The sequence below is a fragment of the Salvelinus sp. IW2-2015 genome, linkage group LG20 (assembly GCF_002910315.2).
Source record: "Salvelinus sp. IW2-2015 linkage group LG20, ASM291031v2, whole genome shotgun sequence".
NCBI lineage: Eukaryota > Metazoa > Chordata > Actinopteri > Salmoniformes > Salmonidae > Salvelinus > Salvelinus sp. IW2-2015.
The window spans coordinates 46603894-46620710 of record NC_036860.1 but is presented as its reverse complement, the minus strand read 5'-3'; the positions used below and the strand labels follow the sequence as shown (position 1 = coordinate 46620710).

At 45.2% G+C, this 16817-nt stretch overlaps 1 protein-coding gene across 1 annotated transcript; it reads left to right on the top strand.

Annotated features, from left to right (window-relative positions):
- Nucleotides 1–13492: 13492 nt before the first annotated feature.
- Nucleotides 13493–16817, top strand: LOC111981616 (uncharacterized). The gene is made up of 2 exons (XM_024012984.2): nt 13493–14480; nt 15697–16817. The coding sequence occupies exons 1-2, from the start codon at nt 13829–13831 to the stop codon at nt 16446–16448; spliced, it is 1404 nt and encodes a 467-aa protein (XP_023868752.1). The 5' UTR covers nt 13493–13828; the 3' UTR covers nt 16449–16817.

Here is a 16817-nt window from a genome sequence, read left to right as displayed (position 1 = left end):
GGAAAAGGCAGCCATACCCAACTCTGTGGAAATCGCATGGGCCTCAAGTGTAATCCATGCTTGAGACCTGGTTTTAGGAATTATAATTATAATGTTGATGAGTGATGATAAATAAGAAGGTAGTTTATTCAGAAGTGCTTTTACATTGAATAGTACCCGCAAAACACCAGTCTCAACGTCAACAGTGAAGAGGCGACTCCGGGATGCTGGCCTTCTAGGCAGTTCCTCTGTCCAGTGTCTGTGTTCTTTTGCCCATCTTAATCTTTTCTTTTTATTTGCCAGTCTGAGATATGGCTTTTTCTTTGCAACTCTGCTTAGAAGGCCAGAATTGCAGAGTCGCCTCTTCACTGTTGACATTGAGACTGGTGTTTTGTGGGGTATTGTGTGTAGATGGGTGAGAAAACAAGTTAATTTAATCAATTTTGAATTCAGGCCCTAACACAACAAAATGTGGAATAAGTCAATGGGTATGAATACTTTCTGAAGGCACTGTATGTACAGCACACATATCTAGGAATAAAGGATAAATAATTAAACCGTAAACAGTAGCAGCAGCTTATGTGATGAGTCGAAACCAACAGGGCAAAAATGGTCAATGCAGATAGTCCGGGTAGCTATCTGGTTAACTATTTAACTAATTATTTTTAAGTCTGATGGCTTGATGATCAGTCTTGTTTCGGGTCCTGTTGGTTCCAGACCTGCATCGGTACCGCTTGCCATGCGGTAGCAGAGAGAACAGTCTATGATTGGGTGGCTGGAGTCTTTGGTATCTGGTATAGAGGTCCTGGATGGCAGGTAACTCGGCCCCAGTGATGTACTGGGCCATATGCACTACCCTCTGTAGTGCCTTGTGATGAGATACCAAGCAGTTGCCATACCAAGCAGTGATGCACCCAGTCAAGATGCTCTCAATAGTGCAGCTGTAGAACTTTGAGTATCTGAAGGCCCATGCCAAATCTTTTCAGACTCCTGAAGGGGAAGAGGCGTTGTCGTGCCCACTTCATGACGGTCTTGGTGTGTGTGGACCATGATAGATCCTTAGTGATGTGGGCACATCACTACAGCCCTTTTGATGTGAATAGGGGCATTTTTTGGCCCTTTGTTTCCTGTAGTTCATGATCAGCTCCTTTGTCTTGTTGACTTTGAGGGAGAGGTTGTTGTCCTGGCACCATACTGCCAGGTCTCTGACCTCCTCCCTATAGACTGTCTCATCGTCATCGGTGATCAGGCCTACCACCATTTTGTCGTCAGCAAACTTAATGGTGTTGGAGTCGACATCCCACGCCCTAATTTTTTCTGGTTCATATACAGTCACTGAACTTGGCAGACCAGACCCAGCTGCTATTTCTTTGGTGCCTAATGGAGAGCCACAGCAGATCGGAACTGTGACCATTTTGTCCAACGTTAAACAGACTGAGTAAGGCATCTTAATTTATCCACCTTTGATGCGGCCCTATGTCTGATGGAGTTTCAGTCTTTTCTGCTGAGGTGATGGCACTAGTGTGGGCATTGGGGTGTGTGGAAGAAGTGGGGCGTAAAAGGGTTATTTTGGATTCAGACTCTGCCACTGCCCTGGTCGGGCTGAGATAAGGGAGGTGTAGAACACAGACTTGTTATTTGAGCTGTTGATGGTGCTTTATAGGGTGGGGAAGAAAGGGTGTTTTTTTGTGGGTTCCAGCTCATGTGGGGGTAGGGAGAAATGAGGCAGTGGATAAAGTAGCTAAGGAAGCTCTGAAGAGGGAAGAGGGAGGAGGTAGATGTGGTGGTCCCATTAGGGGGGATGGAATGCAGAAGTATTATAGCGGAGGGGACGACCCAGAAGTGTCAGCGTGAGTAGGAGATAGAGGAGAGGGGGTGGCAGTTTTTCAATATTCAGAAGTCAATAGGCACCTGGGGAGTGAAAGGAGAGATGGGGTTCTGTTGACAAGGATGAGATTGATTCATTGTGGATTGGGAAGTGGGTAACTTTTAGTCTGGAAAGACCTAGATGGGAAGTGTGGGGAGGTGGAGACTGGGAAATGTTGTATTGCAGGCAGTATGGGGAGATAGGAGGATATTTTTATGTGAGCTGGCTGAGTTGGGGGTAACCACCTTTTCACTTGTAACCACAACAATTCCGGCAGACTGAGATAGGAAGTTGTTGACATTTCTCTAGTCTATTCCACTGGCCAGCATCTTCCAGTGTTAGGCTAGTAGATACAAAATTTAATATATAATATTAAGGCACAGCAAAAGACTGAGCTGATCAGAAAAGCTTTCAAGGACCTATGTTTATTTTGTTCTCCTGCCTAACCAACTGTGCTATTGTGTGTGTTTTTTCGCATTGTTTGTAACTTATTTTGTACATAATGTTTAATGCAGGCAAACTTAAATCCATTTTACCTCATTTCTACCAGCATGTTACATGTGCAACCAGAGGAAAGAAAACTCTAGACCACCTTTACTCCACACACAGAGACGCAAACAAAGCCCTCCCTTGCCCTCCAATCTGACCATAATTCCATCCTCCTGATTCCCGCTTACAAGCAAAAACTAAAGCAGGAAGCACCAGTGACTCGCTCAATATGGAAGCGGTCAGATGACACGGATGATACGCTACAGGACTGTTTTGATACCACAGACTGGAATATGTTCCGGGATTCATCCAATGGCATTGAGGAGTATACCACCTCAGTCACCGGCTTCATCAATAAGTGCATCGACGACGTCATCCCCACAATGACTGTACGTACATATCCCAACCAGAGCCATTGATTACAGGCAACATTCGCACTGAGCGGAAGGCTAGAGCTGCCGCTTTCAAGGAGCGGGACACTAATCCTGACGCTTATAAGAAATCCTGCCTTGCCCTCAGACGAACCATCAAACAGGCAAATCATCAATACAGGACTAAGATTGAATCATACTAAACCGTCTCTGATCCTCGTCGGACGTGGCAAGGCTTGCAAACTATTACGGACTACAAAGGGAAACACAGCAGCGAGCTGCCCAGTGATGCAAGCCTACCAGGGCGAGCTAAATGCCTTTTATGCTTGCTTCGAGGCACGCAACACTGAAGCATGCATGAGAACACCAACTGTTCCCGATGACTGTGTGATCACGCTCTCTGTAGCCAATGTGAGCAAGACCTTCAAACAGGTCAACATTCACAAGGCCACGGGGCCAAAAGGATTACCAGGATGTGTACTCAAAGCATGCACGGACCAACTGGCAAGTGTCTTCACTGATATTTTCAACCTCACCCTGACAGAGTCTGTAAAACCTATATGTTTCAAGCATACAGTACCACCATAGTCCCTGTGCCCAAGATAGCGAAGGTAACCTGCCTAAATGACTGCGGCCTCGTAGCACTCACGTCGGTAGCCATGAAGTGCTTTGAAAGGCTGGTCTTGGCTCAAATCAACACCATCATGCCGGACCCATTCCAATTCACATACGGCCCCAACAGGTCCAAAGACGACGCAATCGCCATCACACTGCACACTGCCCTATCGCATCTGGACAAAAGGAATACCTATGTAAGAATGCTGTTCATTGACTACAGCTCAGCCTTCAACACCATAGTACCCTCCAAGCTCATCATCAAGCTAGAGGCCCCCGGTCTCAACCCCGCCCTGTGCAATTGGGTCCTGGACTTTCTGACAGGCCGCCCCAGGTGGTGAAAGTAGGAAACAACATCTCCCCTTCGCTGACCCTCAACACTGGGGCCCCACAAGGGTGCGTGCTCAGCCCCCTCCTGTACTCCCTGTTCACCCACGACTGCATGGCCATGCACGCCTCCAACTCAAATCATCAAGTTTGCAGACTACACAACAGTAGTGAGCTTGATTACCAACAACGACGAGACAGCCTACAGGGAGGAGGTGAGGACACTCTGAGTGTGGTGTCAGGAAAAAAAAAACTCTCACTCAATGTCAACATGTCAAAAGGAGATGATCGTGGAATTCAGGAAACAGCAGAGGGAGCACCCCCCTATCCACATTGAAGGGACAGCAGTGGAGATGGTGGAAAGTTTTAAGTTCCTCGGCGTACACATCACAGACAAACTGAAATGACCCATCCACACAGACAGTGTAGTGAAGAAGGCGCAACAGCGCCTCTTCAACCTCAGGAGGCTGAAGAAATTTGGCTTGTCACTCAAAACCTTGACAAATTTTTACAGATGCACAATCGAGAGCATCCTATCGGGCTGTATCACAGACTGGTATGGCAACTGCACCGCCCTCAACCGCAAAGCTCTCCAGAGGGTGGTGCGGTCTGCACAACGCATCATCGGGGGCAAACGAACTGCCCTCCATGACACCTACAGCACCCGATGTCACAGGAAGGCCAAAAAGATCATCAAGGACAACAACCACCCGAGCCACTGCCTGTTCACAATGCTACCATCCAGGGGCGAGATCGGAGGGCCTCCCGGGTGACGCAGTGGTCTAGGGCACTGCATCGTATCGCAGCGCTAGCTGCGCCACCAGAGTCTCTGGGTTCGCGCCCAGGCTCTGTCGCAGCCGGCCGCGACCGGGAGGTCCGTGGGGCGACGCACAATTGGCCTAGCGTCGTCCGGGTTAGGGAGGGTTTGGCCGGTAGGGATATCCTTGTCTCATCGCGCTCCAGCGACTACTGTGGCGGGCCGGGCGCAGTGCGCGCTAACCGAGGGGGCCAGGTGCACGGTGTTTCCTCCAACACATTGGTGCGGCTGGCTTCCGGGTTGGAGGCGCGCTGTGTTAAGAAGCAGTGCGGCTTGGTTGGGTTGTGCTTCGGAGGACGCATGGCTTTCGACCTTCGTCTCTCCCGAGCCCGTARGGGAGTTGTAGCGATGAGACAAGATAGTAATTACTAGKGATTGGATACCACGAAAATTGGGGAGAAAATGGGSTAAAAAAWTTTAAAACAAAAAAATTWGAAGGCGAGATCGGTACAGGTGCATCAAAACCGAGAGACTGAAAAACAGCTTCTATCTCAAGGACATCAGTCTGCTAAACAGCAATCACTAACTCAGAGCGGCTGCTGCCTACATTGAGACCCAATCACTAGCCACTTTAATAAATGGATCACTAGTCACTTTATATAATGCACACTAAATAATGCCACTTTAATAATGTTTATATATCTTACATTACTCATATCACATGTATATACTATATTTTAGACCATCTATTGCACCTTGCCTATGCCGCTCGGCCATCACTCATTCATATACTTACATGTACATATTCTAATTCACCCCTTTAGAGTTGTGCATATTAGGTAGTTGTTGGGGAATTGTTAGATTACTTGTTAGATATTACTGCACTGTCGGAACTAGAAACACAAGCATTTCGCTACACTTGCATTAACACCTGCTAACCATGTGTATCGTGACATGGTATGGCAACTGCTTTGCATCCGACCGTAAGGCGCTACAGAGGGTAGTGTGTACGGCCCAGTAAATCACTGTGACCAACATTACTGCCAACAAGGACCTACAGTTGAAGTCGGAAGTTACATACACTTAAGTTGGAGTAGTTAAAACTCGTTTTTCAACCACTCCACAAATTTCTTGTTAACAAACTATAGTTTTGTCAAGTCGGTTAGGACATTTACCTTGTGCATGACACAAGTAATATTTCCAACAATTGTTTACTGACATATTATTTCACTTCACTATTATTTCACATAATTCACTGTATCACAATTCCAGTGGGTCAGAAGTTTACATACAGTAATTTGACTGTGCCTTTAACAGCTTGGAAAATTCCAGAAAATTATGTKATGYCTTTAGAAGCTTCTGATCGGCTAATTGACATAATTTGAGTCAATTGGAGGTGTACCTGTGGATGTATTTCAAGGCCTACCTTCAAACTCAGTGCCACTTTGCTTGACATCATGGGAAAATCAAAAGAAATCAGCCAAGACCTCAGAAAAAAATTGTAGACCTCCACAAGTCTGGTTCATCCTTGGGAGTAATTTCCAAACGCCTGAAGGTACCACGTTCATCTGTACAAACAATAGTACGCAAGTATAAACACCATGGGACCACGCAGCCGTCATACCGCTCAGGAAGGAGACGCGTTCTGTCTCCTAGAGATGAACATACTTTGGTGCGAAAAGTACAAATCAATCCCAGAACAACAGCAAAGGACCTTGTGAAGATGCTGGAGGAAACTGGTACAAAAGTATCGATATCCACAGTAAAACAAGTCCTATATCGACATGACCTGAAAGGCCGCTCAGCAAGGAAGAAGCCACTGCTTCAAAACCGCCATCAAGAAGCCAGACTACGGTTTGCAACTGCTCATGGGGACAAAGATCGTACTTTTTGGAGACATGTCCTCTGGTCTGATGAAACAAAATAGAACTGTTTGGCCATAATGACCATCGTTATGTTTGGAGGAAAAAGGGGAAGCCAAAGGCTTGCAAGCCGAAGAACACCATCCAAACCGTGAAGCACGGGGGTAGCAGCATCATGTTGTGGGGGTGCTTTGCTGAAGGAGGGACTGGTGCACTTCACAAAACAGATGGCATCATGAGGAGGGAAATTATGTGGATATATGGAGGCAACATCTCAAGACATCAGTCAGGAAGTTAAAGCCTGGTCGGAAATGGGTCTTCCAAGTGGACAATGACCCCAAGCATACTTCCAAAGTTGTGGAAAAATGGCTTAAGGACAACAAAGTCAAGGTATTGGAGTGGCCATCAGAAAGCCCTGACCTCAATCCAATACAAAATGTGTGGGCAGAACTGAAAAAGTGTGTGCGAGCAACGAGGCCTACAACCTGACTCAGTTACACCAACTGTCAGGAGGAATGGGCCAAAATTCACCCAACCTATTTTAGGAAGCTTGTGGAAGGCTACCCAAAACGTTTGACCCAAATTAAACAATTTAAAGGCAATGCTACCAAATACTAGTCGAGTGTACGTAAACTTCTGACCCACTGGGAATGTGATGAAAGAAATAAAAGCTGAAAGAAATCATTCTCTCTACTATTATTCTGACATTTCACATTCTTAAAATAAAGTGGTGATCCTAACTGACCTAAGACAGGGAATTTTTACTAGGATTAAATGTCAGAAAAACTGAGTTTAAATGTATTTGGCTTAGGTGTATGTAAACTTCCGACTTCAACTGTATATACTAGGAAGGCCCAAAAGATTGTCAAAGACTCCAGTCACCCTATTCATAGACTGTTCTCTCTGCCGCACAGCAAGTCTAGGTCCAAAAGGCTCCTCCCAGCTCACGGATCCCGCTAGCGGGATCAAAATCGACAACATCCGGTGAAGCTGGAGCGCGCCAAATTCAAATGACAAAATCGTAATATTAAACATTCATGAAAATACAAGTGTCTTTCATCGTTTAAAAGCTTAACTTCTTGTTAATCCAAAGCTGTTTCAGATTTAAAAAAGGCTTTACGGCGAAAGCATACCATGCAATTATCTTTGGACAGCGCCCCACACCAAAATACTTTTCCAAACCAGCACAGGCGTCACAAAATCCCAAATAGCGATAAAATAAATCACTTACCTTTGAAGATCTTCCTCTGTTTGCAATCCCAAGGGTCCCAGCTACACAACAAATAGTCGTTTTGTTCAATAAAGTCTTTCTTTATAATCCAAAATGTCAGTTTAGTTGGCACGCTTGATTCAGTAATCCACTCTTTCAACATGCATWCAAACAAATCCAAAAGGTTACCAGTAAAGTTCGTCCAAACAAGTCAAACGATGTTTCTAATTAATCCTCAGGTACTCTAATATCTAAATAAACAATACAATTTTAGACGGACAATAGTATTTTCAATAGGGAAGATAAATAACGAAGAGCGCCCACCTCATTCACGCGCAATAAGACTACATTTCTAATGAGAGACACCTTGGAAAAACTACAACTACTTAATAATTTTTCAAAAAACAAGCCTGAAACCCTTTCTTAAGACTGTTGATATCTAGTGGAAGCCATAGGAACTGCAATCTGGGAGCTATTTATTTGTATATCCCATAGACAAGCATTGAAATGGACTGTGACCTCAAAAAATCTTTTTCRGGGTGGATTTTCCTTGGGTTTTCGCCTGCGATATCAGTTCTGTTATACTCACAGACATTATTGTAACAATTCTAGAAACTTCAGAGTGTTTTTTATCCAATGTTGCCAACTATATGCATATCCTAGCTTCTGGGCCTGAGTAACAGGCAGTTAACTTTGGGCAAGTCATTCAGCCGAACTTCCGAACACTGCTCCCTAGCCCTAAGAGGTTTTAACGGCTTCTACCCCCAAGCCAATTAATCATATAGCCACCCAGACTATTTGTTTGTTTTTACACTGCTGCTACTCACTGTTTATTATCTATGCATAGTCACTTTACCCCTACCTACATGTACAAATTACCTCGACTAACCAGTACCCCCGCACATTGACTCGGTACTGGTACCCCCTTTATATATATTTTTATTTTATTGGGTTAATTTTCAAGCACTGCATCGCAGTTTGGTAGGCCCGGGATTACCTTGTCTCATCGCGCCCTAGCGACTCCTGTGGCGGGCTGTGCGCATGCACACTGACACGGTCGTCAGTCGTATGATGCTTCCTCCGACACGTTGGTGCGGCTGGCTTCCAGGTTTATAAAAAATAAATAATTTAAAATATTACATTTACATAAATATTCAGACCCTTTACTGAGTACTTTGTTGAAGCACCTTTGGCAATGATTACAGCCTCGATCCTTCTTGGTTGTGACTCCACAAGCTTGGCACACCTGTATTTGGAGAGTTTCTCCCATTCATCTCTGCAGATCCTCTCAAGCTCTGTCAGGTTGAATTGGGAGTGTTGCTGCAGAGCTATATCCAGGTCTCTCCAGAGATGTTTGATCGGGTTCAAGTACAGGCTCTGGCTGGGCCACTCAAGGATATTCAGAGACTTGTCCCGAAGCCGCTCCTGCAATGTCTTGACTGTGTGCTTACGGTAATTGTCCTGTTGGAAGGTGGACCTTCGCCCCCGTCTGAGGTCCTGAGAGCTCTGGAGCAGGTTTTCATCAAGGATCTCTCTGTACTTTGCTCTGTTCATCTTTCCTTCAATCCTGACTAGTCTCCCAGTTCCTGCCACTGAAAAATATCCTCACAGCATGATGCTGCCACCACCATGCTTCACCGTATTGATGGTGCCTGCCAGGTTTCCTCCAGACTTGACGATTGGCATTCAGGCCAAAGAGTTCAATCTTGGTTTCATCAGACCAGAGAATCTTGTTTCTCATAATCCAAGAGTCCTTCAGGTGCCTTTTGGCAAACTCCCAGGGGGTTGTCATGTGCCTTTTACTGAGGAGTGGCTTCCGTCTAGTCACTCTACCATAAAGGTCTGATTGGTAGAGTGCTGCAGAGATTAGGGGTTAATTAGAACAGTGGTTAAAACCAAATGGCAAGAGTTTTGGCACAGGGAGAGAAAGGGAAGACACCTGTATAAGATCCAGGAAGAGAAGGGGGCAGGATGTCCTCAGGCCAAGAGAGAAGGGAGGAAAGTGTAATCACAAGGCTAAGACTGGGACACACAAGGCTCAATAGTACATTGAAATTGGTCGGAAAACATCCGACTGGGAGGAGAAGATGGAGACAGTGGAACCTGTTCTAGTTCAGTGCCAGAAATATGCGAGGAAAGTGAGCGATTGTTATTATATTTGAGGAGTAATGCGGTTGAAGAGTCAGGATTAAGTGAACTGTTGGGTAAATCTTCAGGGGATGTGGTATTTACTTATGTATTTTGTTTCCCTTTGGAGATGAGAATTTTGGGTAGGATTTAGACCTTCACTGTCTCTGGTCCACTCTCCAGTCCAGTTGATGGCGGTAAGGCACCTTAAAGTTGTTTGCCAAATGCTATTGAACAGGAATATGTGATGGTGGAGGTGTGGTTGAGAGGAGGGGTGCTAGTGGTAATGAACTACTATAATGTCAGATATTGAAGCTGGAGGTGCTGGAGAGGGTGGAGGGCCAGGATAGAATTAAGGTAATGTGGTGTGGGGATTTTAATGCATACAACACGCTTTAGGGAGGGGGGGTGAAGTCTGCCTTGAACCTCGACAGTAGGGAGTGATCATTACCCCATAGTATGCACAGTAGGCCGGAGGGAGGAGGAGGTGCCAGTGGATAGAGTAGGCAGTGGGATTCGTTTCAGGAGCTGAGTGAGCAGGTGATGGCTCGGGTGGATATGAGAGGGGATGTGGATAGTATGAATAACTGGGTGAGAACTGTGTTAAAGGAGGCAGCTACTGAGGCTGTACCTAAGAGTTCAGGGAGGAGGAGGAGGAGGAGGAAAAGAGTCCCATGGTAGACGGAGGATTCAATATAAGCAAGCTCTGGTGAGGAGAACTATCCGTCAAGGAAAGAGGTCATGTTGGCGTCGGTCCTGTGACGCCATTGGAAGGACGACACCTGTGGGAGAAGTGTGGGGGATGATTAAAAGGATGAGTGGGGTCAGAAGAGAGTGGGATTATCCACTGTTGATGAGTGGGAAGGATGTGGCAGTAACAGATGAGGAGAAGGCAGAGATGATGGCCTAAGCGTTTGTCCAAGTGAATAGCTCTGTGGCAGAGGGGGAGAGAGAGAACGAGAGATTAGAATCCTGGAGTGCTGGATAGGAAGGAGAATGTAYATGATGCCTTGAATGCACCATTTACCATGACAGAGGTGAAAAGGGCAATAGGTAAGGCAGGGTTAACTTCACCTGGGAAAGATGAGGTGTACTATGTTATGTTGGCCCATCTTAGTGATGAGACACACTACAGGTGGAGATGGGGGATATGCCATTGCAGATTAGGAGACAGCAGCTGGCAATTAATTATTGGGTCAACCTACAGGGACATGGGGTGTCTCATCCTGCGAAAGGGATTTTAGAGGCATGCTGGGTACATAAGCGAAGACAGAACATAAGTTTTGGGTGGGTGGGTAATGCCTAAGCGAAGGAGATGGGACTGTATGGAAGGGAGTTTAGTCCATCGGGAGCTATTCCTGTAAATTCAACATGGCTAGTATTTGATCTAGAAGTGTTGGAGAGACTACAGAAAGATAGGGAGGGTGTTGATCCATCTGATTTGTTTAAGAGACGTCTGGATACTGTGTATCAGGATTAAGTGGCCATTTATATAAATGGTTCAAAAGATCCAAGGACAGGATGTACTGGGTCAGCATTTGTAGTGCAGGKATGTGGGGTGGTAGTCAGGAAACGTATTACAGATCATCTGGCTGTATATACGGCGGAGCTGATGGCCATACTGTTGGCCTTTTATTTTATTTTATTTCACCTTTATTTATCTAGGCAAGTCAGTTAAGAACAAATTATTATTTACAATGACGGTCTACCAAAAGGCAAAAGATAAAAAATAAAATATAAAATTTAGGACAAAACACACATCACAACAAGAGAGACACCACAACACTACATAAATAGAAACCTAAGACAACAACATACCATGGCAGCAACACATGAAAACACAGCATGGTAGCAACACAACATGAAAACAACATTGTAGAAACACTACATGGCAGCAGCTCAACATGGAAGCAGCACAAAACATGGTACAAACATTATTGGGCACAGACAATAGCACAAAGCGTAAGAAGGCAGAGACAATACAATACAATACATCACATGAAGCAGCCACCATTTTCAGTAAGTGTCCATGTTTGAGTCTTTGAATGAAGAGATGGAGAGACAACGGTCCAGTTTGAGTGTTTATTGCAGCTCGTTCCAGTCGCTAGCTGTAGCGAACTTAAAAGATAAGCGACCCAGGGATGTGTGTGCTTTGGGGACCTTTAACAGAATGTGACTAGCAGAACGAGTGTTGTATGTGGAGGATGAGGGCTGCAGTAGGAATCTCAGATAGGGAGGAGTGAGGCCTTGCAGTGGATGGAGGAAGTCAAGCCAGACAGAGTAGTTATTTTCTCTGATTCATGTGCAGTGTTGCTGAGTCTCCAGTCCTTTAGCTCACGTAGCAGACAAGACCTGCTTTATGAGGTGCAACAAACCCAGCCCATGTGGGGGTGGAGGGGAACGAGGCAGTTGATGTACTGGCTAAACAAATAAAATAACATTTAATTTGTCACATGTGCTGAATACAACAGGTGTAGACCTTACAGTGAAATTCTTACTTACAAGCCCTTAACCAACAATGCAGTTTCAAGAAAATCCCTAAAAAAGTAAGAGATAAGAATAACAAATAATAAAAGAGCAGCAGTAAATAACAATAGCGGCAGGGGGTACCGGTGTGTCAATGTGCACCTCAACCGGTGTCGAGGTAATTGAGGTAATTATGTACATGTAGGTAGAGTTATTATAGTGGATATGCATAGATAAAAACAGAGTATAGCAGCGTAGGGGGGGGGGGGGGGGGGGCAATGCAAATAGTCTGGGTAGCCATTTGATTAGCTGTTCAGGAGTGTTATGGCTTGGGGGTAGAAGTTGCTTAGAAGCCTCTTGGACCTAGACTTGGCGCTCCGGTACCGCTTGCCGTGCGGGAGCAGAGAGAACAGTCTATGGCTAGGGTGGCTGGAGTCTTTGACAATTTTTAGGGCCTTCCTCTGACACTGCCTGGTATGGAGGTCCTGGATGGCAGGAAGCTTGGCCCTGGTGATGTACTGGGCCGTACGCACTACCCTCCTTGCGGTCGGAGGCCGAMCAGTTGCCATACCAGGCAGTGATGCAACCCATCAGGAAGCTCTCAATGGTGCAGCTATAAAACCTTTTGAGGATCTGAGGACGCATGCCAAAACGTTTCAGTCTCCTGAGGGGGAATGGGTTTGTCGTGCCCTCTTCACAACTGTCTTGGTGTGCTTAGTTTGTTGGTGATGTGGACACCAAGGAACTTGAAACTCTCAACCTGCTAGGAACAGTGGGTTAACTGCCTTGTTCAGGAGCAGAACAACAGATTTGTATCTTGTCAGCTCGGGGATTTGAACTTGCAACCTTTCGGTTACTAGCCCAACGCTCTAACCACTAGGCTAACTGTCACCCCAGATCTGTGGATCTGTTGGTGCGGTATGCAAAATGGAGTGGGTCTAGGGTTTATGGGTTGATGTGAGCCATGACCAGCCTTTCAAAGCACTTCATGGCTACAGACAGAAGAGAGGAGGCTATTTTTACAAGATTAAGGGTGGGACACAGCCGGTTGAATAAGACCTTAAATGTGATAGGAAAGCATCCAACATGAAAGTGTGGTTATTGCCAAGAAACACAGACCGTGGAGCATGTATTGCTACAGTGTGGGCAGTATCAGAGGGAAAGAGAGGCTGAGATCTAGTATGAGGGAGAAGGGGATACAGGAAATTAGTTTAAAAAGTATATTGAGTAGAACGTCATTAGATATAGTCTCAAATATTTTGTTATCTTTTTTTAAGAGCAACGGGGCTGGCAGATAGGATTTCGTTTCTCCCTGTCTCTGGCCCACACTCCAGTACAGTAGGTGGCGGTAATGCACCTTAACATTGGATGCCAACCGCTGATAAAGAAGAAGAAGACACCGTTTGACGTCATAACTGTGCGACACTCAAAAGCTGATACGTGGGGAGGTGACTTGGCGAAAGAAAAAAAAACGATTTTGAGTGAGATTGTTTGAGAAACAAGTTGACTCATTTAGCTGTTCATTTGTTTGATTTAAAAGCTAGTTTCTTAAGAATTGCAAACAGTCAGTATGTTGTCTGGCCAGAGGCTAACTAGACGGCTTGCTATCGAACCAACGMTAGCTAGCTAACACGGTGGCCAGTTAACGTTAGCTACCTTGCTTACCAAACAACAAGGACTGAATCCCGAGGCTTCTGTTATTTTGCATTTGTAACTTTTTCGAACTGTTGGAAACATAACATCGAGCTAATCACTACCATGAGTTTGACGATGGAGACCAGTGTCTCTTTCCTCAAATATGAACTTGCATCGACCATCGAACAGGCAGTGAGGTGTGCAGTAGAAGCCGTTTTGAAGGAAACTGCTAGAGTAGTCGGTATCAAACTGGCCGCTGCTCGGACTGCTGCTGCTGAGTCTCATCGTGAGAACCAAAGTTTGAGAGAGAGACTTGACGTATCTGAGGGTGAACTCAAAGCAACACGGTACTACATGACAGCAGCCGAGAAGAACATCAAACAGTGTTTACTTCTTAATCACAATCAGCCTAGATCAGGTGCTTTAGGACCTGGTTCCGAAGAGTCTCCTTTTCTCTTTCCCCCCACTGCTTCGGGGAGTCCTTCCAATATGCTCACGACCCGTGGCCCCAAGTCGTTTCGAGCCTCATCCACACGATCACAGTTTTCTAAGTCACTCCCCAGTGTCGGTCTTTGCTTACCAACAGTGCAGCATGAATGGCCCAGGAGCAGCGAAAACTTGAGAAGAATACGGACATCCTCCTCCACTGTCTCTTCTACCAATCCCTCACGAACATCCAAAGTGCCACAATTAGAGGTTGGAAACTCATCTCATCACAATGAGGAGGATACAGAGGGTCAATTCTACATTACAGACGATGGCGTTGCAGAGAAAGGTAGGCTTACATCCTACACATATACATTTATACTGGGCGATTCRAGCTCAGCCCAAAAATATTTTGGGTATCTCAGATTTTATAGTCAATTCTCACAACTTCATTGGGAGAAAGGATGTTTAACATGCATTTTACCCTTTTCACAAACAATTTGAGAAAATATGACACATGGTTCCTGAAAGACTATGATCTGTGAACCGTACACGATTCAGATATGTTGGTGTCATTATACTCCTAATAGTATGCTCTAAAATATGGAGTGTGGCTATATTCTTAAGAAGAAAAAAACAGAAATGTATTCAACATAAAATGCCCTTTTTGATTTAGCTTATTCTTTAGACATTGTTTGCAACAATATACTCATCAAACACATCACATTTCCAGAGTGGGCTCTGCCACTTTTGAAGAAATTATCATTTTTATACATAGAAATTGACATTATAGTTCATTAACCAACCACTGCCCTCCTGTAGGATTCAGCAAATCACCATCAGAGGGAGTTATAATATATGCCATTTAGCAGATGCTTTTATCCAATGCACCTTGCAGTCATGCGTGCATACATTTTACACGTGGGTGGTCCCGGGAATCTAACCCACTATCCTGACATTACAAGCACCATGCTCTACCAACTGAGGTACAGAGGACCACTGAGTTCCCCTTGAATCCATTTTTGCATTCACTGTGTTGGTCATAAAATTAATCAGAACTTTAAAAGTAACAGTCCCTAATCAGGAAATGTGACGTACTTGTATATTGTTTAAAACAATGTCTAACAATTTACCAAATCAAAAAGGGTACTTTTGAAATATTAATATTAGTTTTAATGTTGAATAAATGCATGTGTGCAATTTGTATTTTATAATATAGCGATTCTCCATATTTTAGAGCACTCTATTATGAGTATAACGACATTAAGCTGTTGTCTGTATCATGTACGGTTGGTTCATGGATCATTGGGTCCATGTATAGGTCTAAAAAGTGCCAAAATTGCCACTTAAATGTATTTTAAWTMTTTTATCATGATTACAAATGTAAAAAACATATCAAACATCCATCTTCCCAATGAAGTTTCTATGTGATAACTGCCAGAACAATCTGAGATACCAAAAATATATTCAGGCTATGCTGGCATGGAATCGCCCTATTTGCATGTACTCAACAAATGAAAAGTCTCCTGCTCACTGATCATGATGATATCATTTATCTCTTTCAGAGTACAAAGTCCGTGCAAGTGGAGGAGAGGACTCTGGAATAATTCAACAGGAGCAGGAGGGAGGAACAGTGGCAGCAGAGGACCTTCACAGAACTTCTGATATTACCAACTTTGAGTTGGAGATGGACCAGAGTCACCCAGCAGGCAATGTGAATGACCTGGGCCTGATCCAGGTGCTGGATGAGGTGGATGAAGTCAAAAGAACAGTTAAAATTGAAAACGACCCTGAGGTCCCAAGTATGCTGGAGTCCCACCTCCCTGGGTCATCACAACAACTGCCACAGACGCCAGCTCACATTGATAATGATGGTGACAATGATGGTAACTTCATGGGGTTTGTCCCACCCTCTGCAGGGGACGCTGGTCTTCTAGGGGCTTTTGAAGTCCGAAGGGAGAGCTCGGATAAGGTGCATCGTTGCAACGTGTGTGGCCGGGGATTCCGCCGCTTCTACTGCCTGAAGACACACCAGCGCATTCACACGGGTGAGCGGCCATATCCCTGCAGGTATTGCGAGAAGCGTTTCCGACACCTGGACAGTTTGCATAAGCACCAGCGCATCCACACTGGGGAGAGGCCCTACCGCTGTGCCCAGTGTGGCTGCTGTTTCAGGGAGCTAGGCCAGCTCAAGAAGCACAGGCTGACCCACTCACCTGCTCCCACCACAACCCACCCGGCAGTGGCACTGTCTCTACTCCAAGCAGGGCCCTCCTATACATGGCCACACCTCCACTCACAGTCCCTGGATTCCTAATCAGGATGGATTTGGTACACACATTCATACAAACATATTTTGATGTTTGGGGTGACATGATATGATGGTACTAATTTTGTGTGTTAAGTTCACCCTAATCAAAGTTAATATTATTTAATTGACAATGTACATAAGCTGATCATGTAAGAATCATCTATTTCAGGTAGGCTAGTGGTTAGTTACCCTTTCCTTTTCTGGGCCTCTCGAGTGGTGCAGCAGTCTAAGGCACTGCATTGCGGTGCTAGAGGTGTTACTACAGATCCGGGTTCATTCCCGGGCTGTGCCACAACCGGCTGTGGCCGGGAGCCCCATAGGATTGCGCACAATTGGCCCAGCGTCGTCCAGGTTAGTGCTCATCGCACTCTAGCG